The sequence below is a fragment of the Pithys albifrons genome, chromosome 6, assembly GCF_047495875.1.
Source record: "Pithys albifrons albifrons isolate INPA30051 chromosome 6, PitAlb_v1, whole genome shotgun sequence".
In the NCBI taxonomy this organism is placed as follows: domain Eukaryota; kingdom Metazoa; phylum Chordata; class Aves; order Passeriformes; family Thamnophilidae; genus Pithys; species Pithys albifrons.
Window position 1 is genome coordinate 26,675,666 of NC_092463.1, and position 26,218 is coordinate 26,701,883.

At 41.1% G+C, this 26,218-nt stretch overlaps 3 protein-coding genes across 4 annotated transcripts in view; all 3 read left to right on the forward strand.

Moving 5' to 3' along the window:
* Positions 1–3,456, forward strand: part of SNX6 (sorting nexin 6) — a 29,986-nt gene extending 26,530 nt beyond the window's left edge. For both annotated transcript variants that reach the window (XM_071557947.1, XM_071557946.1), the window contains exon 14: positions 1,632–3,456. In XM_071557947.1, coding sequence (XP_071414048.1) covers positions 1,632–1,685 — 54 coding nt within the window. In that variant the 3' untranslated portion in view covers positions 1,686–3,456. The remainder of the gene's footprint in view (positions 1–1,631) is intronic.
* Positions 3,457–3,529: 73 nt separating this feature from the next.
* Positions 3,530–9,832, forward strand: EAPP (E2F associated phosphoprotein). The gene is made up of 6 exons (XM_071557948.1): positions 3,530–3,885; positions 4,376–4,557; positions 5,837–5,935; positions 6,293–6,416; positions 7,220–7,339; positions 8,829–9,832. The coding sequence occupies exons 1-6, from the start codon at positions 3,812–3,814 to the stop codon at positions 9,091–9,093; spliced, it is 864 nt and encodes a 287-aa protein (XP_071414049.1). The 5' UTR covers positions 3,530–3,811; the 3' UTR covers positions 9,094–9,832.
* Positions 9,833–11,625: 1,793 nt separating this feature from the next.
* On the forward strand, positions 11,626–17,203 carry SPTSSA (serine palmitoyltransferase small subunit A). The gene is made up of 2 exons (XM_071557949.1): positions 11,626–11,821; positions 14,967–17,203. The coding sequence occupies exons 1-2, from the start codon at positions 11,719–11,721 to the stop codon at positions 15,068–15,070; spliced, it is 207 nt and encodes a 68-aa protein (XP_071414050.1). The 5' UTR covers positions 11,626–11,718; the 3' UTR covers positions 15,071–17,203.
* The last annotated feature ends 9,015 nt before the right edge of the window (positions 17,204–26,218 follow it).

A 26,218-nucleotide genomic window follows, 5' to 3' on the forward strand; every position in this document is an offset into this window, starting at 1 on the left:
TACCCTTCACACTGCTGTAAGAACATGGCCAAAGGACTCCTGTCACACTTCTGTTACAGGTGATGTGTGCGGTTCACAAGTTACTTCAGCCTGAAGTATTCCATCTCAGTACTGAAGACCTCAGACTGAAGTATTCCTTTTCATTCATTAATTCATTACAGTCAATAATCAGCTTTTCAGTAACAGAGACCTTAGATTTATGAATCTTGTACACCACAAAGATAGGCCAAGTCTCCACGTTTCTCTCTTATAGAGAACTTGTTCATATCTTGGAATTACAAGGCTTCTAAAAAATAGTCTGTGACTGTCCTCTGCTTATATAGGCGTAAAAAGACAACTGTTGAAGCTGTAACTGAAATTGCTGCCTTCTGGATAAGACTGAGAAGGATTCAGTAGGCATAACTGGGAATCTTCTGCTTTGAAGGCTTTAGATCAGTTAATTGCTTAATCTGGATTATAAGAACCTTAATGCGGGATAGAATTATGATATCTTACCATTTTGGGCTGAGTGCTGTGTCCTGCTTATCTACCATAGGTCACCAGAGATGCTTTTAACTGAAAAAGGAATTACAAATTCTTGAATATTTCTTTGAACTGCTTATGAAGGGCATGCAAATCACAGCTATTTACATGTGTTTGTCTGTTTGAAGTTTTTTTACATGTTTGCTTGTGGATCCAAGTAGTTTTTTAGAAGTATGCAATTTTTCTCCATGTTCCTGGCATTCAGACTCCTTTGTTTTCTGCACTTTATCTGAACTTGATAGAAATTACTCTTTAATATTGGCAACAGCCTAACATTTTTTCTTACACAGAGATTTCAGATTTGGGAACAAATCTAGCCCAGCTATTTCATAATGAATATCTAGTAGTTTAAAATTATCTAAGCGTAAATGAATGCACAAAACAATGTGTACTGGGTTGTGTTGGTGGGGGTTTTTTTGCAAAGTAAATCCTGGCTTGTCAGTCACATTTGCTTCAATTCACAAAGGTAATTTCATTCAGATACCTGAAAGTCAGTCAGTTCATGGTAGAGTCAGAATGCTTTAAATAAGATTAAAAACTGTGTTTGGAAAGAAGGGGAGAGGTTGGTTTAGAGTTAAGCTGAGTTAATGTTCTTATAATCAGTTCTGTAGCTCCAGCTGTAATGGCTAAACTCAGCTTTGATGTTTAAATCACCTGGCTAGGCATGTAAATCAGACTGCTGTCTTTCAGCCAAGGCTTGTTCTTGAACAGAGCTCTGAGGTTGAATGGTTGCTACAAGTGATGAGATTTTGAGTGCTATGAAGTGTTCAATATTTGTTGATAAATTCAGTAGGAGTTGTATTCCAGTCACAGAGTAATGGTACTGCTATATAAAAAATTTAAAACTTTGCAACTGTGAACCTCATTGCTGCTGAGAGAGTGTTCTGAAGTGAATAGTTTTAGTGACTAGACTAGGTCTTTAGGAAGAAACATAATATTCCTACATTCAAAAAACTCTTTTAAGATAAAAGTTACTTACACAAGTATTTTTCCATATGATTAAAACCTGTCTGTTCTGCTTTTGTGGGGATATTGCTATTTAAAAAACATCTGTCACAAGCGTAAAAGAAAGAAGAGAAATGTGGTGATGTTTTTCTTTATTTTCACAGGGTAACTTACAGCTTCTGCAGAGCTGCCTGGCAGTGTTAAATGGTGACACATAAGCTACGCTCCGTCCTCCCACTAACAAGGGCTGCCCTCCTCTGGATTTTGTTTTCATGACTTTAAATAGGCATTTACAGTTCCCTGGAGAAAATATTTGACAAAGTGCACATAAGCAAGCTTCTTCTTTTGAAAGAATATTAGAACAAAAACCTGAAAGTAGCTCCAGACTATATGAACAGCATACTTGTTCCACATACATATTCATTTTTATTTAATCATTATATGCTTTCATTGTTCAGAAAACAAGTGCTCGGGTTTTGTGAAAATAGCCAATATAATCATATTCATGTTATGAATACTATGATACGGCTGCAACCTTATTTACCTTTGTAAGTAATTTCTGAAGTTCACCATTTGAAGCCCATTGTTCAAATGGCCTAAATATTACCATTAGATATTTGAATATTGTTACTATAATGACATTGTATACACTGTCTTAGTTTTTTTCCATGTACCGATTATCAAAAAACTTATCTTTTTTTCAATTGTGAACATTTCTTAGAAATTTTGGAGAACTTTGTGTAACCTTTATAACTATGATTTAAAAGGAAAAGCAGATGCATTAGTATGTTTGCCTTAACTTGTAGACTAATCCAATTATTGTAAAATAAACCATGAAATCAATGATTTTTCTAAAATTATGCAGACATTGTATAATCTGTAAGCTTAATATTTTCTAGTAAATTAGCTTTTTTTTCCTTTGCTCATCATGTGAAAACCATTGACTAAGTATTGGATTGGTCTGACACTACTCACCCGGTACTTTTTCACTTGCATTCTCAGGTTTTCTCTGTCTGTGACTTTCCTACCCCGTGCACTTAAATGGTTTTGAGCTTGGTGGCTGACTCTGCAATTTCTTTGGCAGAAATGCTTTGCAGAGAACTTCTTGGGGATTTCTTTCCAGAAAGGGGAAATAAAGTAGTGAAAGAGAGTTCATGAAGTCCATAAAATATCTCTGAATGGTAATACTGCCCCCAGAGTTTTGCTTCAGATAAAAACGTAAAGCTATCCCCTATGAAGGAATGTGTGAGAAGGGTCTCACTCTGTTAACTGGACTTAGAATTATGAATGCAGTTTTAATAGTTTATTGATTTGTGTCTCTTCCTTGAACCACAAATCTTTTCCAAGAGGTGCTGTTCTGTTGTGTAATTTCAGGAGGTAGTAGAATTAGGCTTCACTTGGTGAATTGCTCTTCACAGTGGGGATTGCTGCTTTATTTGGGTTTGTAGACCTTCAGTGGAGCAGCAGAATTTTGGGTGAATGGTATGTTTGGAAGTGCAGATCAGTGTAAGTCAATGCCTCTGATTACAGATGTCCAATACTGTCACACAGAGGTGTGAAATTTGTTGCTGTGGGTTTTTTGGTGTGGTTTTTTTTTTTTTCAAATAGGGTGAGTTGCACAGTGTAGTATCCTTACCCTGCTGCCTTGCACATCAGAACACTGCAGAGAAATTTGCATTGTGCATTGATTCTTGTATGCATCACCTCAGGCTTCGATGGCCAGTGCCCAATGGCTCTTGGCAACTCACCTAGTACAGAGTATTCCCAGCAATGCCTACACCACCAGTACTGTGCTGTTCATCTTCCAAATACAACAGGTATAATTCCTAAGGAACTCATCTATAAATAGACTATAAGGGACAAAGATGACAATGTATATACAGTTAACAGAATTGTAAATATTTTAAGTAGGATGTGGGAACAGTTTTTAGATTAGTCTTCTCGCTGTTCAGTGTTACTAGCTCATTAAATTTTTTTCAATCCTCTTGGTATTGGGTGTGTCTCTTAAAACGCTAATCCTGGCTCGGAAAATCCGGAGCAACGTGCTTAAAACGTGACCCGAGGAGTGGCAACTCCAAGGAGCACAGGGAAAAGATTCGCGTTGTCTCCACGGCGCTGCCCGAGAGCCGCCGGGGCCGTGCCAGGGCGGGGCCGCCGCTCTCCGGCCGGGCCATGCTGTGCCAGGCCGGGCCGAGCCGAGTCGTGCCGAGGCCGTGCCGAGGGTGCGGCTCCCGGACGGACCGGGCCGGGGCAGGCCGGGCCGGGACAGGCGCGGGCGGGGCTCGGCGCCGGAAGCCGCGGGGCCGCCGGAAGGGGCCGGGTCGGGCCTGGCTGCGGCAGCGCCATGAGCCGCCTGCGGGAGGAGGACGATCCGTACGTGGTGGAGGAGCCCAGCGACGAGGAGGGAGCGCTAACCAGGTGCGGACGAGCGCGGGGCGTCTGGAGCTGCGGGCGACGGGGTGGGCTCGGGTCGGCGGGCCCCGCTCGCGCCGGTGTCTCCAGGCCCGGGGGTGAGGGGAGGCCCCCGCGCCGGGGCTCCTTCCTGGCCCTTGGCCGCCCGCGGGTGCAGCAGCATCGGCCCCGCGTCAGCCGCGGCTCTTCCCGTCCCTGGCAGCGGCGTGTGCCGGTGTGACCGTAGCAGTGCCGGTGTGTTACAGCCCCGGCGCGGAGCGGGAGCGGCAGAGCCCTGCGGACAGCTGCTCACGTCGGCTGGAGCTCCTTTGCTTTTAAACTACAGTTTTAATGTTATCAAGCTAATAAAGTGTTTTAATAAGTATGTTTCCCATAAGGATATGAATAAGGGCTTCCTAGTGCACCCACATAATTCAGATGTTCGATCTCCAACTTATTACGTCCGTGTTTTAAGCTGGTTGTAATAATTGGTTGTGTGCCGCTGCTGTGTGTGTAGCTCAGAAGATGAGGTGGATGTGCTCCTGCACGGCACTCCTGACCAGAAGCGGAAGCTGATACGGGAGTGCCTGACTGGGGAGAGCGAGTCTTCCAGTGACGATGAGTTCCAAAAGGAGATGGAAGCAGAACTGAATACCACCATGAAAACTATGGAAGGCAAATGGAAATCACCAGAAATGGGTAAATCACACTTACCTGCTTGCATATGAAGTCATGAGTTAAATGGTGTGAAGTTAATGTAGTGTTCTCGTGGCTGTGTGTGCAGTGATAGTTGAGTTTTATTTATGAAGCCAAACGAAAAATCCTAAAATGGCTGATTGTGCCTGCAGAAATGGTCCCAGGGTGCTATTTCAGTGAATGCGTTGTTTAATTTGTTTTTATGAATTCAGTTTTGGAACTTCTGATAACCTGCTTTAATGTTATTTTTGTTTGTTGGATCAGGCCCCTTTTTTCAATATTTTTTAAGTTCTTTCACATGTGTTTAAAAGTCTGTTGAGCAGGTTGAACTCTTGTCTAGTGGGTCTGGGTGGCTATCAAGTGTTGGAATCCTTTCTTGAAGAAAGCAATAGCATATGGTATATGAATTGGTCAGGGGACAAAGTCAGAAAAAATATTGCTTCCTCCTTTACCTACTCCTAATTGTAAACCTGTATGGAAGATACCTGTGTTTTGGAATTTGTACACTATGGATGCAAGAGATGGGTGCTTTGGCATTTAAGTAGCATGTGTTCTTTTTATTTATTGCAGAACACCAAGTGAAGTGTTCTTGATGTCCTGGTGAGTCAGTGTAGTATTCACTTCAGTCTAGGGACTTCACTCTGCATTCAACAGGTTTATTATTTTATCTATATTAGTGGCCAAATCTGTTCTTTTGGTTTTGGTTGTGCAGTTAAGAATATGTCGCAATATTTACACTGCCACATCCATACAGCACTGAATAGGAATTTTGGTTCAGACTGGCTGTGATGCATGTGTTTGGCAGTTCATCTAGGTCTGTTTTGAACTTCTGTGGCCCTGAAATTTTGGGAGACTTTTTAGTGAATTTTATTGTAATCAAAGTTTGTGAAACAATGTGCTTCACCCGTATTTCTTTCACACGAATAAAGATCTGTGGTGTGTCTTGTGTGTATTGCATAGGGCAGAGACAGACGTATTTGATGTGGTGCCCTCTGTGCCCAAAGAGAGTGTACCTTGGAAGAAATTTTCCTTTCAACCTTCCTGAGGTTCATTGCAGAGAGAGGGAGCAGCTTTGCTCAGAGATAACAACTGTGAATTAAGTAACACAAGTGATGTGAATAATCAGGATGTGGGAATAATTTGGGACAGCTATTACTTAACACGCCCAGATAAAACAGAGCACTCTGGGTAGAGTAACTTGAAAGGGAATGTTTCTTCTGGGCTGTGTATTTACTGTCATTTTGTTGGGAGGTTTCTACCACTTCTCTCATTTCACCCACAGGTACTTCCTCAAGTACTGGGCAGACTGGACCTGCCACCACTTCAAAATACTATGATGATATTTACTTTGATTCTGATTCAGAGGATGAAGATAAAATAGGTAAATGACAGAGGAGAGAGGAGGGCATCTTTACGGCACTGCTCACTTTCAGATCCTCCAGAATCCTTCTGCAGGTTCGAGAGGCTGTTCTGCAAGACAGCCTTTTGGGAGGAATTACCAGCCTGTATCATCATAGTGTAGTTCCTACAACTTCTATGATGTATCCTAATGTTATGTGAGGTGTGTTGATGCTTTGAGGTCATGCATTTTGAGGAGAGAAAAGCTAGACCCTTAAGTTTCAGTTTAGATTTATTGCAAGGAAGGAAAAGGAAAATTGAAAACTTGATATTTTGATACTTTAAGTAGAGAATCATGATATGCTTGATGGATGCAATACATTTGCACAAATCTTTCCAGATACGCGGGATGTCCAGAAAAACAGGAAACATCAACAGCGTCGGATTCCTTCCAATGATGAACTGCTGTATGACCCAGAAGAAGACAGTAGGGACCAAGAGTGGGTAGACTCACAGAGAAGAGGGTAAGAGACTATAAATACTTTAAGTGTAGGATGTTTAAAATCAACTGAGAATTCTAAATGAAAATGGTGAATGTAGAGAAAAAGCCAGTGCTGTCAAGTCCATATAGTGAAACAGTTTTTTATTTATAACTTATAGCATATGAAACTTAAAAGCCTGTGAGATGTTTTATCTGTACAGAATGAAAGTTTAGTCTTCAGAACTACACAAAACTTGGAATTTTTAAAATCACTGTTTCTGATTTCTGTCAGCCAGTTTTGTCTGTAAATCTCATCTGAAGAACCATGCTGTGAATGAAAAGTTGCAAGATAATTTGATTGTTAATTAATATCTGTTCCTTCTAAATACTGTATTTCTAGTTATGGAAAACTGTGGATTTAGCAAGCCACAAAATGTTCAGATAAAACAGGAACAGCACACGGTTGGCTGCTTTACTGAGGGGTTTTTGTTGCAGCTGAATAAAATTCTCAATGTATATCTGTTGAATAAGATAATATTAATGGATGTTGCCTGCAGAGATTGCACTTGAGATACCTCCCTTATCAGAGCAGAGGGTTATTAGGTACAAATTGTCATGGCAGATGTATTTGTCTCACCCAATGAAAATTCTCTGTACAAAGTAAATGAAAAGATACTGGTGTGTGCCTTATTTATTTACGTTCTTGAAAAAGGTGTCCAGAAGGAGCCAAATATTAATTTGTGTATTGTTAATATAAAAAAGGTTTGCCAGTTGAATTGATATGACCAAGGGTAAGGGCATGTAATTCACTTGTTGTCTCTCCTTCCTTGTTTCTTGGGTTGACAGGTACCGTAACCAGAGAAGAGCACCACAGCAGCAGCAGGCAAAACCTGCAGCTGTCCCAAACAGCGATGCTGTTTTGAATTGCCCTGCTTGCATGACAACATTATGCCTGGACTGCCAGAGGTAACTAGGAAGCAATAGGGGATCCTTCTGTAATGTCTTTTTTCAGTCAGTGGTATTTTTTGGTGTATTCAGTTTGATCAATTGATTTTATCAATTCTGTCTTGCAAGGGGGTGCAAATAAAGAGAAGGCAGGTAGGTGTGAGTCAGGTTTAGCGTTGGATGCTGGTTTGTAAGAATGATGATCAGTTTAACCTGCAACATGGAGATGTAGAACTTTACCACAGTGGAGAAGATAAATGTTTCAAAAAAATAATAATCTTGGAGACTAAACAAGTAGTTCAGGCAGATTGAGTTTTTTAGATATATAGTTGTATTTTTTTTTGGCTTGATGTTTAGAGGCGTACAACTATTCCAGGTTATTTTTGTGTAAAGTGCCTTGTTAAAGAAGGATTAAGCATATTCAGGGCAGTGTATTCTTACTTGGTTTGAGTCTTAGCAATTTTGGGTTTGAGTGTAGTTACATTTAAAAGTACCAGGAAGGTATTTAGTTGAGAATCCACAGTGTGTGTGCTGCTTTCCAGTATCTGACTGCATTGCAGATCTAGTTAGTGCTGCTAACCTGTACTAGGGAGAGGACTCTTGAACTGGGAGTAAAAGGAGAAAGAAATTTTGTGAAATGAGGAATAAACTACATGTCATTTATTGACTATTTTTATTGATTGAGGGTGAAACTCCACAGCAGTCTGAAGTCATCTCAGTGTACTGGGTATTGTTTTTCCCTGTCTTTGCTTTGCTGGTGCTGGTACTGCTTGACCCTGTTCTATACAGAGGTATTTCAGTTTGCTAAGTTGACAGAAAACTCTCCAGTTTTATTGCCAGATGGGTCTTTCCTGAGTTTATTCAACTGAAATAGCTCAGCACAGCATTATACAAGCAGTAAAGCTAGCAGAAGTCAAGATTGGACTTCTGCAGCCACTGTTACATTGGTCTAGGCTGCTGTAAAACTGCAGCCAAGGGACATCGTGTTAAATTGAACAAAAGCCCTTAATTTCGCTACATACTCCATGTATACAATTGTTAAGACTGATGACAGCTGAAAATACATTTTATGTTTTACTATAGACATGCCTTTTCCAGTGGGATGTGTTAATGCTTGGTATTTATAAATAAGGAGTTTCAGGCTTGCAAGACATTTTAGGATGTCACTGCCACCAGCTGAGTCATTTGCACTTCTGATCTTTGCCTGTCACTGGCTATATGTAGCAATGCATAATTCTGCAGTGCCAATACCATTGTGCTCCAGGGTGGTTATTTCAGCAACAGCCAGCATTTTTTTAATGCCTAAAAATGTAACAGATGACTGCAATTCTGTGATTTTCTTATTTTTGTAGTTGTGACTTCTGTTTATAAAACTTCATATTTCACTTGGCTTTCAGCCCTTTAGCATAGGACTTCATATTTTTAATCTCATTTTCAGAGATGGTAACAGATTTCTTGGAAGCAGAGTTGTATAAATGGTATGACTTCCATTTTCTCTCCTTCTCTACAGACATGAATCTTACAAAACACAGTACAGAGCAATGTTTGTGATGAACTGCGTTGTTAACAAAGAGGAAATACTGAAATACAAAAAGAAGGTAAAGAGAAAAAGCAAGAAAATGAAGCACAGTGAAGAAACTAGCTCTCTACAATCAAATCAAGAAGAGGAGGAAGTATATCATCCAGTATTATGTACTGAATGTGAAACTGAAGTGGCAGTAATGGATAAAGACGAAGTTTTTCACTTCTTCAATGTTCTAGCCAGCCACTCCTAATGTGCAAATGCAGTGGAAAAAAATACCTCACTGTTTTAAGAGTGTGGGAAGTGTCAGAACTGCAGGCATGTTAGCCTTTTTAAAATATGGATTTGTAAATGTAAATTTTCATCAGAGAACTTTATAATGGTGGGACTTCTTTGACAGAAATACAGTTAATTGTGTGCATTTGAGAGCAATATTCTTTTCCACTGTTAGGCGATTGCATCATTGGGTATTTAAAATGTTGTAAATACCATGTAAGGTCTGTATATTATTACAATTCCCTGTAAATATACTATCCATTATCTCAGTATGTGTTAGAACTGCTCTGTGGAATTACAGTAAACAATTTATAAACGGCGGAGGAACTGGACTTCACCAACAAGCTTATGAAGTTTATAGTGAAGACCATTTATTACACCAACCACACAGTTTATATAGGGTTAGGACTGCAGCTTATTGGCTAAAAGAGTTAACACACCACCACGCCAGATACTTCAATTGGTTAAAGCCTATCTCTCACAAGTCCCATGTTTATATTATTTCATCCTGGCTGTTTTCGTGTCCCTGCAGAGTCCTGTGAATTCCTACTATGTGAATTCTTGGGGAGTAACCTCCTCCCTATCAGCCAACAGCAGCTGAGCTCCTTGCTGCCTCTGGCTGATAGTTCAGTCTCACAGGGTTTTTCTATGGAACTGAATTGCTCACTTTTGATTTTACTGTAACAACATGGAATAAATACTGTATAGTAATTGGCTCTCCACAGCTTTATTGGTCATGTTTATGGCATGGGATAAACAACTCTCAGTCAGGATGTTGGATGTCCTTAGGCTGGAGTTCTGGGCAGATTTACACACAGGTAGGTTTGTGTTGTGGTCCAACCCCAGCTGGCAACTAAGCCAAGCAACTGCTTGCTCACTCCCACACCCTCCCGCAGTGGGGAGGAGCATTTGCAAAAAAAAAAGGTAAGCCTCGTGTTGAGATAAGAACGATTTAATAACTGAACCAAAATATTATATGATAATATGATATTATATATATGTCATCATATATGGTGATGATAGGAGAGGGAGAGAGAAAGTAAGTGAAGCACAACTGCGTGGCCAGGTTGATAAAGTAGGGCAGATGTAGTGGGGGATTTTGAAGATTACATGCCTCTGGACATTACTTTTCCTCTCATCCCAGGTCCTTTCTTGGTGCTGCATTTCGCTTGCCTTACCACTTGAATTGCAGAGCTTGTTGGGAATCATAGGAGCAGACAGGACTGGGATTTGTTTGCTCCACGTTGATAATGCTCTTGGAACTTTGAATGCTTTACTTGCACTGAATACCCCACTTGTCCTTGAACTTCAGACATACAGAAAGGCACATTTCATGATTACCACTGTTTTCAAGCAGCAACATCAGCACAGGACTCCAGCAGCAATTGCAACAAGCAACAGTAGGGGCAAGAGCTCCTGTAGGCAGTTGTGTGAGGGTATTAACTGTACAAGTGCTCTCATTTCTACTTGTGTTTCAATAAATCTGCATAGATAAAGTATGTCTAAATGTCTTTGGGGTGAATTAAATCCCTCCTCAGGTTACTGCCACATGAAATAGTACAGTCAAGCTCTGTTTGCCAGCTGGCTTTTCTTTTTCATAGTTATCTCCTGGTCCTGTTGTATTTTACAGTTATATAAATAACTCATATGTGCATCCTCCTGTGGTTGTATTTCCTTGTTTTTCATTGTACAAATAGCACAGGTGAGGGTAGGGGTGGGGTAGCTGCAAGAACAGAATGACACTGCTCAGTGACATAATCACAAATTCATTTACTAAGCAGATTGAGAATAGTGGGTCAGTTCCAGTTCTAACCTGCTGTGTGCCTGCCTGGAAAGTGAGGTCATGGCTGCTGACCTGGACCTGGTGCTTCCAAATGCATGCTCTGCTTGGTTAAGGTGCCTGGTGGACATCCCTTTCCAGCTTTCAACTGGAGTGCCCGTATAAACTGCCAGGGGCCTTTACAATCACACAGTCCCACAACAGTCTCTGGGAATTTCTTTTTCTCTTAGGCCAATTAGCAGTCAGGGCAGGGGTGTCCCACACCCTTTGCTTTCTGGCTCAAAGTGCCGGAGTGCAAAGTGAGTCACAGTAAACGGTCACCTCTTTTTCTATTCATATGGATTAATCTCGTTAGAGTTGGCCGATCTTAAGGTGGCCTTCACCTGACTCACGTCGTTTGGGTGGGCTTTACCCTCTGACAACGCAGCTGAAGGCTTGTAGAGGCAATTTTTAACGTGCCTCCCGGTGCACGTAGCCGAGCAGAGGCTTCGGGTTTTCCGTGATTGCCAGATTAAATATAAATAGGACGAGAAAGCAGGCTGCAGCACCATGCCCGCGGTGTGCCTCGGGCCGGCAGGCCACGAGGTCCGGGGTGTAATGAAATGAGCTCGGGCGCGATGTCGGTGTTCAGTGGGTGCCCCGGAGGTGCCACCGCCCGGCCGGGCTGAGGGAGCGCCGGGAGCGCCGCGTTCCGGGGGGGGCGACGGGGCGGGCCCGGGGGCGGGGGGGCGGGCCCAGGGAAGGGCGGGCCCGGCCCGGCTGCAGTTCCCCGACTGCGCTTGGCCTGGGCCCGGCGCGGCGGCGCTGCCGGGCGGGAGCGCCATGGCGCTGGTGTCGGCGCTGAAGCAGATGTCGTGGCTGTACTACCAGTACCTGCTGGTCACCGCGCTCTACATGCTGGAGCCCTGGGAGCGCACCGTCTTCAGTATCCTTCTGGCGACCGGGCTTGGCGGGGCGGGGGTGTGTGGGGCGGTGTGTGTGTGCGGCGCCCGGGGCTGCCCCCGTCCCTGCCGAGCTCTGCCCGGCAGCAGCTCCGGCGCTGCCCCGAGGCCGCGGGGCGGGTGTGGCGGCCCCACCGGCCCTGCCGCCCCTCCCCGTCGGGCGCGGTACAGGGGCAGCGCCTGGGCCGTGGTCATGCTGAGGGCGCTGCCGCCGCCGGGGCTCGCTGGGGCGGAGGAGAGTCGGGCCGGGGCGGGAGGGCAGCGGCGCCGGGCCGGGCCGTGCAGGGGGCCCGCGGCCTGAGGCGCCGAGCGCGGCCGGAGCCCGCGGTGGGCAGAGGAGCGGCAACGTCCGCCCGCGCCCGGGGCTTGTCCCCTCCTCGCAGGCAGGGGCTCAGCTCCTCACCCTCCCAAACTAACATGCTGCCCGAGCTGGGAATAATGCGCATTCCGCCGTTTCGCATCCTGTTGTTCGGGCGTCTGGAAATCTAGTCCGTTTCTCCTTCAGCACAAGTTTATATTTCTGGAGTTACAGCGGTTCTGCCATTTATACGGAAATCCCTTCACCTTCTGTTTGGGATGGGTGTCTTTAATGTTCTTTTTTGTATTTTTGCCTAGAAAAAAGTAAATGTGCACACTGCATAACCTCGTAATCCTAGGTCTTCATGGTGCTTTGTCACATGGCTTTTATTACATAGGTATTTAATCCTCGAGCTGATGAGTTTGCCTGCCTCTTTTCAGGTGGAAGAACTTGATAGATGCTTATGTAAAGGCATCTGTGTAAAGATTATTTACACTATTGACAGGTTTTCTTCTTTACCCAGCCCTTTCATAGCAGCAGTATATTTTCTCAAGTATTGTTATGACATCACAAGTATTTTCTCTGAAGTGTGGCTCTTTTGATCTTAAAATTGTATCTCAGTATGAATGACCATGAACCACCTCCAGTTAATGCTGAGAGGCAAAGAGAGAAATTAATCAAAACATTAACAAAGAGAAGGGTGTAAGTTGTAGCAAGAAGGTGCTTTTACTGACATACTGCTCAGTTTTGTAAAGAAACTCGCATTTTTGATGTAAAAGTACTTGCCCAAGTTACAGTGGTGTGATCAGACTTCTTTTTTCCTGTATGAAGTCAGTATAAATGGAGATTACTAGAAAAGAGAAGTAATAAGTTTTTATAGACTTAACCATGCACAGTTCTATAGGTAGTGGTTCTTACCTTCAAAATGTGTTTCTTGCTAACATACTTTCCTCCTCTATGCCACGTCTGTATCACTGAGGAAACTTAATGTTTGTTTTCCCTGCAATTATATTAATAATGAGTATTTTTTTCCTTTTTAACCTGTGCAAAATATTTAAGTAAATGAAAGTGTGTGAATGTTTGCTTTCATAAAATGCTTATACTGTAAGTGCTGCATAGCTTGCAAATGTAATGAGTTGCACAAGTATCGCCTGTGATCTCAGATCAGAGAAGATGTTTTTTGTCCTCAAATCAAACATTTTGCCCGTAGGTGGGCTGTGTCTGCAGGTGCTGTGTGGGTGCAGCACACACACAGCGGCCTTGGGAGCTAATGGTGTGTGGCTGTGCTGCGTGTCATGCTGCTGCTGTGCCCCAGCATCAGAGGAGAGCGCTGATATGGAAATGGGGATTTATGTGTTGACCTTCATTTTAGTATCTCTTACTGTATAGTCTTCTGGGACTATAAATACACAAAGCAGCTACTATGCTCTAATAAGCACAGCTAGTTCCTCTGCTCTGCCGTGGGACAGTCACAGAACGTTTGTTACGCTTGTGCTGTGCTGATTAGAAGATGCAGAGCGTGCACAGCTCCTCGGTTTCACCTGCGGAAACCGAGTACTGCTGTCTGCTGTTATCATGCTTGTTAATCTCCATTGTGTTTTATAGTGTTTCAGTCTAAGTTTACTGAATCTCTGCAGGTAGTTGAATGAAGTCAACAGATTTTTATTAATTTCCAGTACTTCTGAATTTCTGAAACCTTATGTTTTCAATTAGACAATGTTTCAGTAATCTAATGCCACAGTTTCTTTAGATGAAGCTTCAAGAGCCCTAGAGCTTGACGAAAGTCCAGTTGTACATATATTTTATAAGCTATTATCTCACTTCTCTATATAAGTTTTACAAAAGTTCCCTGTTAGGTGTTCAGCTAATAAAGTGGTCATCTTAAGATTTTTTTAGCTGATAGCTTCAGATGAAGTTTGTTTTGCAGTGTGATCTGCTATAGTAAAGTACTAATGAGTGTATGTTTATTTAAGTACACCACTCGAGGCTGTGCTGATACTCTGAGGCTTTGTGAGTGAAACAGAAAGGTGCGTGTCCCAATCTTACTCATACTTTGCACTTCCCCTGCAGTTTATTTTTCCTAAGTGCTGTCAAACAATACATAAATTAAGCCTCTTGCCTAGGAGCAAAAATTTGGAGCATGACATGCAGATGGAGAGACAAATCAAATATTGCAGTGACTTAGAGCCTATAGGACATCTGCAGCTTGAAATGGATGTGAGGTTTCCTGAGTATTATGCTAACAGTACAACTTTCACACCAGATGTGTTTTGTGCATCGTAAATTGAATTTCTTAGGTAATTCTATTCCAAGAAGTTGAAATCAGTGTCTGATGCTGTCTCCTTAAAAATGAGGTCATCCACAAGTAAGAACAATAGTATTCTTATTCAGTACAGCTGCTCATATTATTTTGGTTTGGTTTTGGTTTGGATTTTTGTGATGGTTGACTTTTTTCTGCTTCACTGAGTGGGGTTGGCTTCTGCAGGAGTTGCTCAACACCTAGGAAGATGCATGTAAAAACGTGTGTTTTCTCAGTGCCCATTTTCTGTTCTCCATCACACTTCCCATGGTCTCACCTGTCTTGTGTGTGTGACAAGGCAACAGGTGACTTGCAGGGCATCCTTTGCAGTTCAGCTAATTGTTTCCACTGGTGTTCTGGTTGCTGGCCTTCAGTAGGTTCTTCCTGTAGCTGTAATTGCTGAATACAGTTGACCTTGTCTAATTTAAAACCATAATGTTATAAGAGGTAATCGGTAAAGTTTCAGTGCTACAATTTGTGATGTCTCGTGCACTTTTCATTTCTAATGCTTTTTTCCTCAACTGTAATTCAGATTCCATGCTAGTTTCCATTGTTGGAATGGCACTGTACACAGGCTATGTGTTCATGCCTCAGCACATCATGGCAATATTGCACTACTTCGAAATTGTGCAGTGATGAAGAAGTGCTTCAAGAAGTAACTGGGCTTTGAAATCTGGTCTACAAAGAAGAATGAACCTTTTAGTTTTGACAAGATTTCTACCAATGTCCAAAAGACACAATTATGACTCTGAAGACTAGGGAACGAGATATATAGAGCAGATGTGAGATGTCCCCTATGTTGTGTTCATTCCTTTTAGTTTTACAAGCCCTTGTATAGTAGTTTTGTCTACTTTAACATTGTGATTGTACTTTGATATCAGTATTTTCTTAACTTTGTGATAGTTTCAATATTGCACTGTGAAAGCTTTTCTTATTTGTAATTTTGAGTAAATCTTAATTGCCTTCTATTTTTAATCTGAAAGTCATCTTATTAAATGGGGCTTAAAGCTTTTGCTATTGTATGGTATGTATTTGCCTGGATATTTCTATTAATGCGTTTTGTAAGAAAATACATCTAGATTCATATTAGAGACATAGATATATTCGTCTAATGCTATTTACAAATTCTGTTAGTATGACTGAACTCAGGTGTACTGTTTGCTGTCCAAACTTTGTTCAACAGTATATTTGTGCATATCACCTACATTTGGAATTAGCAATTCTTTCAGTTTTCTGTATTCTACCTGTTGAAGGAGGTTGGGGGAGATGAGGCATTGAAGTGGAGTGAAGACTGCATTCATTATATTTGAAGTAGTGCTGTAGTTTTGGGCTTTATCTGGTGGGAGGAAGTGGACTTTTCTTTACTGGGATAGGCCCACATAAGGCTTTGGGATAGCATTTTAAATCAACCCTGCTTTTCTAGCTACCAGTTCAATTGTAATTTTACAGGAAGCTTTCTTATGTTCCAATGTTTATGGTTTCTGCCAATTTTCACTCCAGTGTTACTATGTCTAGGTTTTAAAGGGGTTTTCTATTGCTGCTACTGTTCCAAACGTGTTTTCGCTACAAACGACCAAAACATAGGGGTTTCAATGGACTTGAGTTACAACTACAGCAATAAGTAGCTGAATACTTGGCTGAAGTCCTGGTTTTTTTAATAGGGATTTTTTTTCAGTTTTGTATTCTAAAATGTAAGATGGTCACAACTTTCCTAAGTGGACAATTTTTTTGCTGTTGTTTAAAAAATAAAAGTTTAAAAGCAAAGCTTTGATGCAAAACTTTCTTGGAGAAGTTAGTATGTTTCTGAATACTGTTTGCTTTTCTGAGAACTTTCCAAAAGCTGAACAGTGGTACTTGACCAAAGAACTGTGATTTTAATGGCCCAGTAGTAATATGTACTGTTACATCTGTTATGCAACTTCTGTTGGAATCAGAAATTATAGATGTACAGTGTCTATCGAAATACTGCCTTTTAGGTTTATTTAATTTTCTCAACATTTTTCTTATGAGAAAAGAGTGTTTTTTCCCTCTGTATTTCAAAACTTCATGTTTATTTGATTAAAAATCCTGTTGTTTTGGAAGATATAAACAGCCTTAAACTTACTAGGTGCACCTGAGCTTTACTGAAGTTGATAGGAGTCTCCCTCTAAATTAGTGCTTTTGGTTATTAATAGCTGGCTATCAAAACTTGCGTTGGTTTTTGGGGTGACTTTGTTATTGTTTGTGGTGCTTTTTTGTGGTTTTATTTAAGTGTATCCAGAGTTGTATGTGAGCATTTTAATCATATATGAAGTTAACGATAAGTTAACGTACTGTTTTTTAAGTAACAGCATAAATCTGAGCTCTCCATGGATTAAATTGATTCTGTGATGTTTCTTTGCAAACTACTACCATGATTGATAGCCCCTTTCTCAGCATTAGATGTGTTATTTGTGTGATGGAGAAAAAGCCCATTTGTGTGGTGGAATTAGGAATATTAAGCATGATTTTTAATTGTTAGGGAGTTTGTAAAAGGGCTTTGATATACTGACTTTTATTAGCTGTCTGCTTTTTCTTGAGAAAAAAAGTAATCATTAATTTCCAATAATTTGCATTATGTTGGTTTGAGCGATATCGTACATTAATGCAATTTGCTAATTAGAGTACAGTCTTTTTCATAATTTCTTTTAGTATAAATCAAGAATGTCATAGTCCTGGAATGTTCTTTTTAGATTCCAGATACTTTGTTAATGGAATAATTTAATAAATAAAATATTATGTGTTACTAGAGTTTGAATTTCTAAGAGAAAGTTTCTGCACTGTGTCCTTTTCTTAAGGTTGATCTAGTGAAGATATAGTTCAAATGATGATAATTATGAAGCAGAGTAAATTTTCTTTTTTAGAGTAAGGGATATTGGTAGGGATATAATTAATCATTACATTTGAATAATGAAGGAATCATAAAACTAACAAGTTGTTTTCCCACTGCAGGCTGCTTTATTGTCATATTAGCTGGGGAATCTAATGTGGTAGAACCATGAGCTTTTTCTGTGCAAGCTGGAGGTTGAAGGCAGTTTAAATACCATTTGGAGGCAGCTGATCAATTCTGCTTTTGTTTAAACATGTTGATAACAATTGAGCCATTAGTAATGTAGATAAAGTTGGAAAAAACCAATTGTGAGAAATAAGAAAAAAAATCACCTGAGAAACCTGCAAGTGGCTTTATGTTAGTCTTTTAATAGTAACAGCTCTCAGGATTTAGATGGAGTCATTAGGAATAAGCTTAACTGCCGTATCAGGACTGGTGATTGCAGCTCCATGGGCCAGCCCTGCCCGGGGCAGGCAGGCTCAGAGCCGGGCACGCTGCCTGCCCGCACAGGGTGACTCGCTCTGCGCCCCGGGGGCTCCCAGGGCCGGCTCTGCAGAGGCTCCTCGGCTGCCTCCAGCACAAGAATTACTCATGAAAAACCTTCGCAGAAGGAGCTGCCGTAACCTAAATGGGCATAGTAGTGCAGGAAGTCAGGCTGGAGCCCAAAACAGATCCAGGATATGTGTGTATATGGTTTGAATCAGTTATATCTTTTTCTATACATATATGCGCACACACTGGTTATATATATATATAACTTATTTCTTGTAAAAATTATTGCATAGCAATTAGATTGGAGTCAGAGGCTGTCAGATTCCTGTTTTCTTTACTCTGTGAAGGAAAACACTAGAGAAGACTAAAGTGAGACTTTCTTGACAAAATTTAGCAAGAATTCCATTTGTATATCCATCAATATTAAATAGATCTGAAAGGAGCACAGTGCTGTAAAGGTGAATCTTGTGTGATAGGGTGGGCATTACATTACAGCAAATTGGTGCAATTGGTATGTTGTGAAGTGTTGCCCAGTTCCATTCAGGTGTAGTAATGAAGTGTACATTATAAAAGCTGAAGAAGGTACCTGCTGTTGGCTAACAACAAATAAAGGGTATATTGAGGCGAGGAGACACAACTTGAAGAGATTGGGTACTAAGGTATCAGTGTGCTGTACACAGTGCTGTGAAGAGAGCAGCCATCCTCTAAAATACAGAGCAGCATGCTCTGGAATTGGGACTCCAGTAAAGGTTTGTACTGTCAGAAGTTCCTTTCACCTGCTTATTTGCCCATGTTTTCTACAACTACTATTGTAGGAAAACAGTTTCTTCCCCTCTTGTTGACATGCTATACATGCTATCCTGATACTGGTGCAGTGCTTTTGTCTTTTTTTTTTTTTTAACAGACAGAAGCAAACTGAAAATTTCATGTGTTGTTTCTCTGATCTGCCAGGTCCGCCCTAAACAGTCGTTGCTGAGCACAATGGCTGCTGTCTTTTCTACCTTTTGTTTGTGTAGTGATGGTTTAAGAAGGAAATCTGGCTTAGTAGTCCAGAGCAGGAGCCACCCTCCTCTCCTTGTAATGGGGAAAGATGAAACTCTAGGTCTTATCTAGACCCCAGTGTGTGATTTTGGCAGGAACTTGAAGGTTTTGGCAGAAACCTTCAGTACATCACCACAAGATCCTCAGTCTGTCTTAACTATCATTACATGATGGAATACTAAGAAGTTATGAATATCCACTCTCCCTGAGAGAGTTTAGCTGGGTAAGAGTTGAATAGACCTTGATGTAAACCTGATTCAAACACTGATACAATTTCTTCAGTAAAGCTGAGCTTTTTCTTGACAATAGTTTTGCGTTGGCAGCTGGTGTCTGTCTCAAATGTTACAAGTACTTGCAGTTAAGTAAAATGGAGAATTGTGTTATGCAATACCTTATCACTAAATGTGTAACACCATGTTCAGAAGCTGGGAGGTGGCCTTGGCTGAAAGTCAGACTGTGCTGCTGCTGCACCTCTTGCAGTGCTCTGAGCTATCCAACACATATGCATAACAGAATGTATTATTCATGAGTGGGCTTCTCATTAAAAACAAAAAAATCAGAAAAATCAACTCCCAAAACAAACTAAGTGTTATGGGTTTGGCCAGGTGGGCCTAAACTTAGGTTTTAAAGTTCAGCTAGGCCTAGGATTGTCAGCTGATTTAAGCTGGGCTGAGCTAGCTAACAGCTGACTTCTTCCAGCCAATAATATTGTATTCCATACCATACTACATCATCTCAAAGGGTGTAAAATCCAGTGTGTGGAAGTGGCTTGGTTAGTTCCATCATGGCTGCACTAAGAGGAAGACATCTAGCAGCTCCTCTACTATGCTAGGCCCTGCTCCTGTTGCCTGTGCTTGCATTTTGTTTGCATTCAGGGGAGTAGAAATATTTTGTTGTTATACTTTCTTGCTGAGTGTCTTTTAGAGTGCTTATGAATTTAGAGTAATGAGCTTTGTATTAATTGGGGAGTTGGGACTTATTCCTTGTTATATATATGTAACTTGTGTAAGTGTGTGTTATATGGTAGTTTCCTCTTAATATTCTCTTCTCTGTACAAATACATGTAGTTAGTTTCAGCATATACCTAGTTTCGAGGGTTTTTCTTTTCCCTCTCCCTCTTCTTTTTCCCTTGGCTGGTTGGGGGGAGGAGGAACCCTTTCATTCTGTCCTGGACAGTTGGTGTTTTACCAGCTCAACCCAGGACACTAAGACACTGTCTTGGACTTTATTTAGTTGGTAGTACTGCTTATTAGAGAAAAAAGATGACACTGTGTATGTACGATTTATAAGCTGCATCTGTTTGTGAATGAAATAGTTAATTTTACAATATGAATTTACAGAATCATGCTTAAATCTTGGAAAGAGCCCTACCAAATAACAGAAACTCTGGATTTACACTTAGAACAGTTCCCTGTGTTTTGCTCTTGCAGAGGTTTATGGCCCCAGCAGTATGTAACTCCTTGACATTTTGGAGTCTGTTAAAGAGATTCTACTTTCCTGTGTGGAGAAGACCCTTGGTTAATGGCATTCTTAATTCTGGAGGAATTTTCACGAGTTACAATGATTCTAATCTAAAATTGATTCGCAATGTGAAATCAAAGGGAATATTGATACGGAATAAGAGAGACTGAAAATTAAAATTGTGTCTTTAACAGTGACAGGACGAACTGAGGGATGAAATTCTTTTACAAAACCTCTGGGTTTTGTGCAACTTAAACCTATGTGAAATATTTTTTTCCTGATGTCTTGAAAAATGTAGGAGTTATTTCCCTAAATAGACAGTGTAGCCTTATTTTCAAATCTGACCTGTGCTAAACCCCCAAACTACTAGACAGATAGTAAATATTTTATGTAAATATAGCAGTTACCAAGCTAGGAGCTACCTTACATTACAGAAGAGTTAGTTTAAGAGTGATAGTACCACATGTTTAGACTGTGGTTGGAATGTGTAGGACCTATCCATTCACCTGGGTTAGAGATCCTTCATGTCATAAAGGCACTTGCCAGCACCAGTAGGATGTGACTGTGATTTATTTAGTGAAAGGTTTGAAGTAGTGGTGGTTTTACTGTTAGATCTTGTGTTACATAACAGAAGTTTTGATTAAATAAATTAATGGAGAAACCTGCAGCCTGAACACCTGTCACAAGCTAGACAGATAATTGTGGAGCAGTAATCACTAAATTGGATATAGGACATGCCAGTTGCAGACATAATCATGGAGCAGTAATCACTAAATTGGATACAGGATGTGCCATTTCCAGCTACAAACCAAACATTAAAAATTGTGGAATAGGCTAGTGTATCTATGCAGGGAACAACCACCCTCTGTGTTGGTGATCATGGTGGTGATTTTCTGTCACTCTGACTGAAATGTGCTTTTATAGGTTAACAGAAGACTCTTTTGTTGGTCTTCTGTTGCTCTTTCTTAGACTTGAAGGGTGTGTCCTGTATACAGAATCAATCTTGGCACTAGCCTGGATTGTGTTGAGCGTGTTTTAATGGTGAGAAGTTGACTGATTTTGTAGGTGTCTCTTATTCTTTACTGCTTGAGGTTTGGAAATGAAGCACATAATTAATAAACTGTTCACTCCTATCATCCCACCAAAAAAACCCCCAACCAAACAAAAACCATAGTATTTCTTTTACCTGTTAAAGAGGTTATCCAGATAATGAGATGTTTCAGGAAGAAGCCCAAGTTTCAATTTATAGTTGTAGCTGGTTGCTTTGTCATTAACTGTTTTTGCTGAGCTGGCAACATGCCAAGTACCCAACACAGAGTCAGAGCAGCCCCAAGGGAAAGGGAAGGAGGGAAAAAACCTGAAAAACTAAAAATGGCAAGGCTTTTTATATTTACATAGAAGAAGGTAAATTAAAAACAAAATCCAACACATATATATATACAGATGTAAAAAGAAAACAACAATAACTCCATCCCAAGTCGCCCACTCAGTAATACAGATTGCACCACCCCAGCCACAAAACGCCCCAAAAGACACCTCCCAAGAGACATCCGAAAAGAGGAGGAAAAAACAACAGTAAAAAAATGTTTACTTCCCAAACCAAACAGCTGTGAAGTGATGGCAAGGCCTAATGCTCCCAGCATGGTGATAGCATGTCCTCTCAGCCATGAAGGAGACTGCCCCAGGCACCTCCTATACCTGTTTTTCTACTTGCTTTGATGTCAGGAACGAAATATCTTTTTGGTTGCTTAAGTCAGGTGATGCTTGTCCCCTCTAACTGATGTAATACTATCTGTGCCTACTAAAATTAAGGCCTAATCTAGGCCTAGCTAAAACTAAGGCCAAAATTACCACAAACTGATAGTTCTTGGATATGACTTCCTAAGCGTGAAGGATCCTGTACAAGCTCCTTGATCTATTTCAGAGTTGAAAATAATAGGTGATCAACACTTTGCTAATATTCACATGGTTACAGAATCATGGTCTGCCTTTGAGTATCTAGTTACATGTGCTATACTATTGACAGCTTATTATTTTGCTTATGGTTTATTACCAGCTCAAAACAAACATTTTTGAGAGAAAGCCTCCAGTGCTGCATCTGAGGCCCTGGGAAGTTTATGCTTTGGTACTACTTTGAATTTTAATCAGAATTAGCAGATAGGACTGAAATTCATCATCATCATCATCATCATGGCTCGGCTTCCCAAACAGAATTAGGAAGGGCTCTCCCCACGTGGGTGTGCCCTTCCAGCCTGTGCAGTGACTTTTTAGGTGAGGCACAGCATGTGCAGAACTGGACCCACCCTTTGACTCCTGAGGTTCATCTGCCGCGGCCGAGCGAGCTTGGACGGTGACAGTGAAGTCCTCGGGACTAGAACCTACAGCACCTGGAATTCCCAGGAGGTCTCCCAAGTAGTAACCTGGGCTGACCCTGCTCAGCTTCTGAGATCAGACTGGTTTGGGTGTCGGTGGCATTTAATGACCCTAGGATTGAATTTGTGGGTGATTATATGAACTGGGATATGCTTTGTTGTTAGTCTTGTTTTAAAAAACATTTTCAAAACCCCTTCTGTGTTGTTTTAGAGTGTTTCACTAGGCTGGACAAAAATGTAGTGCTCAACTCAGCGGGACTGTGGATAAAATGTACAGTCTGTTTGTTTTAGACCACAAACAGGGACTGCTGAACTCGTGGTGTCTGATCAAATGGAAAGCTGGACTCCACTGGAAAGAGATCAAGGGGCTCCTCTGTACCCAGAGAACAAGGTGACAACTGCGAATGTGAGACTTTGTGGGTCAGGACACAGCTGCAGGGTCTGCCTGCACAATGTGATGGTTCCTGATGCTGAGATCAGAAGTACCCTGCAGAAGGACTTGTGCCACTTCTCTGCATTTCATTGGGCAAAGAGTTATATTAAGCCATGCATACATTGAAAAGATTGCAAGTGTTTGTGAGGAATCCTGACCAAGTTGAAATAGAGCACACAGGGACATTGGCTCTGGTCTCTGCTTTGTGCTGTGTGGTGGAAGCCCGACAGCCTCTAGATATCTGCATGACATCTTGGATTTAAGTACTGCTTCTGCTCAATGTCATGTGCACATGTAAGCACAAATATTGTCTTGTGCCTTTTGAAAAATCAAGGCTTGTTCAGGTGAATAGCAAGAGTAGTTCAAGTCCTTTGTTCCTGCTTTGGCTGGTGACTGCAATCTGGTAAATGGACACTACACTGATTGGTAATCTCTAATTTGATAGATGATGGTAGTATTCATTCCTTTTAAAGCCAACATTTATACATCCCATGATATACCAGTGTCATGGATGTCTTTACCTGCTGCAAGAAGCAATCTTTGCTGAGAGAGATCCGGGGAATTAATGATGTGTGCTGAACATGAGCCAACTGTGAGTTCACAACATCAATATGGCAGCCTACATGCGAGGCTACAGTGGGAGAATGTGGCCCCAAATTGAGGGAAATTATTATCCTCATCCTCTGCTGAGGCAGCTGCTGCAATACTGTGTCTGGTTTTGGGCAAATTGGTTCCAGAAGGATGGTGAGAAAGTATTGAGAAGAGGCTATAAAGATGGTTGGGAGTTAGGAAAACATTTCCTGGGGTGGTTATGAAACCTCTGTCCTTGAAGATTTTCAAGACTCCTCCGGACAAAGCTATCACTAACCGAATTGGAACTAATGCTGACTTAGTCCTGCTTTCAGTGAGAGGTTGGACTAGGTGATCTCTGGAAGCACCTTTGAACCAGCTTTTGTTGTTCTTTAAGGGCTAAGGAAGAAGTTGGGTGAAGGAATGATAAAAAATTTACATGGATCATGACAGCAACTGAAGCAGTAGGTTTTAGGAGAATTACACAGAATCCAAAGTATTAGAAATGCACAGGGTGACAGATTGACAGTACAGAGAAGGTGGTCATTTGACAGTGGTGACATGGTCTCAAGATAATCTTTACAGCAACATTGTATTTTCCTCAATGCTATTGTTAGTCAATTAAACATTATCGTTAATAAGACCAAAATCAACAGAACATAAAGCATTATTTTCTGAGCTTGAAATGAGAGAAGGAATAGAGAGGCATCTGCTGCAATAATTTGCAAGTATGTTTCCCATAAAACTGAACAGCCTGCAAGCTGAGCAAAATTATTTACCGTCTCATAAGCTCTGTCTTCAGAGTAGGTGTCTCATAGACTTGCCCTGTACTTTGTTGTTGTTTTTTGCTTGGAATACGTCTTGAATTGTCTTCTGGACTTTAACATTGATTCATACTTATTCACATGTGGGAACTTTAGTACTTGGGACTTAACATGTCATAGCCTTGAATGACTCTGCTGTTAAGAAATCAAAATATCTCCTCTCAATTTTCTGTTGTTTCTGGAAGAAAACAAAAAGAAGAATCTAATTTCCACTAATTCAGTTTGAGGCTGTTCCCTGTGGAACAGCTTATTTATGGGAGCTGGTTCTTTTCGTGAAAGGCTCAAAACTATAAACCAGAGAAGACAAGCCTGTTTTTGCAGTCTCTATTTATGGAGTAATTTTTTCTTTTCTTTTGGTTATTATAGAATTGCTGTTGATGTTATGAATTCCTGAATGATACATGGTTGATTAGAATTGTTCAAAAGGCACTGGATCTTCATCAAGAAGAAAAAAAAGCACTTTGTAAAGAACTTTTTTTTCTTTTTGTAGAGGTCAAAGCACTTAAATGCCACTGAGGTGCCTGCAGTCAAAGACTAAATGTTTATTTTGTATCTTTTTTGCAGTAGTTGAAAAGGGAGGGAACTTCTCTTGCTAGAGTCGATTTGGACTGTAGGTCTCTGAGATCTTGGCAAAACCAAGGATCCATGTAACTTGAATTCCTCTTGTCACTATGTCCTGTTTAATGGGTATGAGATGTAGTTACCCTTTCTAGCTGAAGTTCATGCCAGCTTTACTTATGTACCTGAAAAGCAGTAGTGTGGTCACTCACCTCAGGAGAACCCAGCTTCCAGTCCTTGTTTTCACATCCAAATAAATTTAGGAGAGTATCAGAGAGACTGTAACATCCTTCTTAGCATGTGGCCAGTCTAGGTATCCCTCAACCACACTGTGTGTTTGGCCTCAAGTACATTAACTTTCAGATTTTCTTTACACCTAATTGAAGATTTCACTCTGGGAATGGGATAGATAATGTCAGGGAACCTAGACCTGATCCCTGCAATTCCCCTGGAAACAACCTGAAATACAGTGACTTGTTTTGAATGACAGCACTCAAGGAGTTAAGAGCTCACCCCTAGGGTGTGAGTGAAGCTTATGAAAATAGTCCCTGCTCTCCATTTAATTAGCCTGTTTGTCATACCAGCTCGATGTACTGGTATAACAAGCCAGGTGTCAAGTGGATTACAATCATCAAACAACTGCTGTGCTTCTAAATGAGCTGTAAGTTTAAGGTTTCTGGTCAAACCAACCTTCTCTGAAAGCCAACAGCAATCGACAATGCCCCAAGAATTGCCCTTTAGTAAGGGTGCTGTCAGTGAGCAAGGGAGTTTACACTAGTGAAGAGGAAATGGCTCTTACTGTCTGCAAGTGGCTGATCCTTCAGCTGTTCCCAGCTGCGTGCTTTTACAGAGCTCTGTTCCAATTAGAGATTAATTTTGGGGGCAGCTAGTACAGCAAAAACCAGTGCATGGTTTTGAAGAGAAGGGAGTCTATTTTCATGATCAGCAGTTTTGGGAACCAGAATGGGGTCCAGTTGTTCTTGCCTTACGTGTCTTTTCAGCATACTTTCTATATGGATCGTATGCTTGTACAAATAAAAGGAACAAATTGGGTAATCTGTTGTGGGGTGGGACTGCTACCCTTGCAATTATAAAGATTTTCCTTATTTCTAACCATAATCTACTTCCATCTAAGCCTATTAATACGTGTCCTGTTGGCCATGTGCAAAGATGAGTGATTGTTCC

Coding starts and splice junctions, on each gene's coding strand:
- EAPP (XM_071557948.1), top strand. CDS start 3,812: ATGAGCCGCCTGCGGGAGGAGGACGATCCGTACGTGGTGGAGGAGCCC. Junction 4,558..5,836: donor ATGGAAATCACCAGAAATGG/GTAAATCACACT, acceptor TTTCACCCACAG/GTACTTCCTCAAGTACTGGG. Junction 5,936..6,292: donor AGAGGATGAAGATAAAATAG/GTAAATGACAGA, acceptor AAATCTTTCCAG/ATACGCGGGATGTCCAGAAA.
- SPTSSA (XM_071557949.1), top strand. CDS start 11,719: ATGGCGCTGGTGTCGGCGCTGAAGCAGATGTCGTGGCTGTACTACCAG. Junction 11,822..14,966: donor CTGGGAGCGCACCGTCTTCA/GTATCCTTCTGG, acceptor ACTGTAATTCAG/ATTCCATGCTAGTTTCCATT.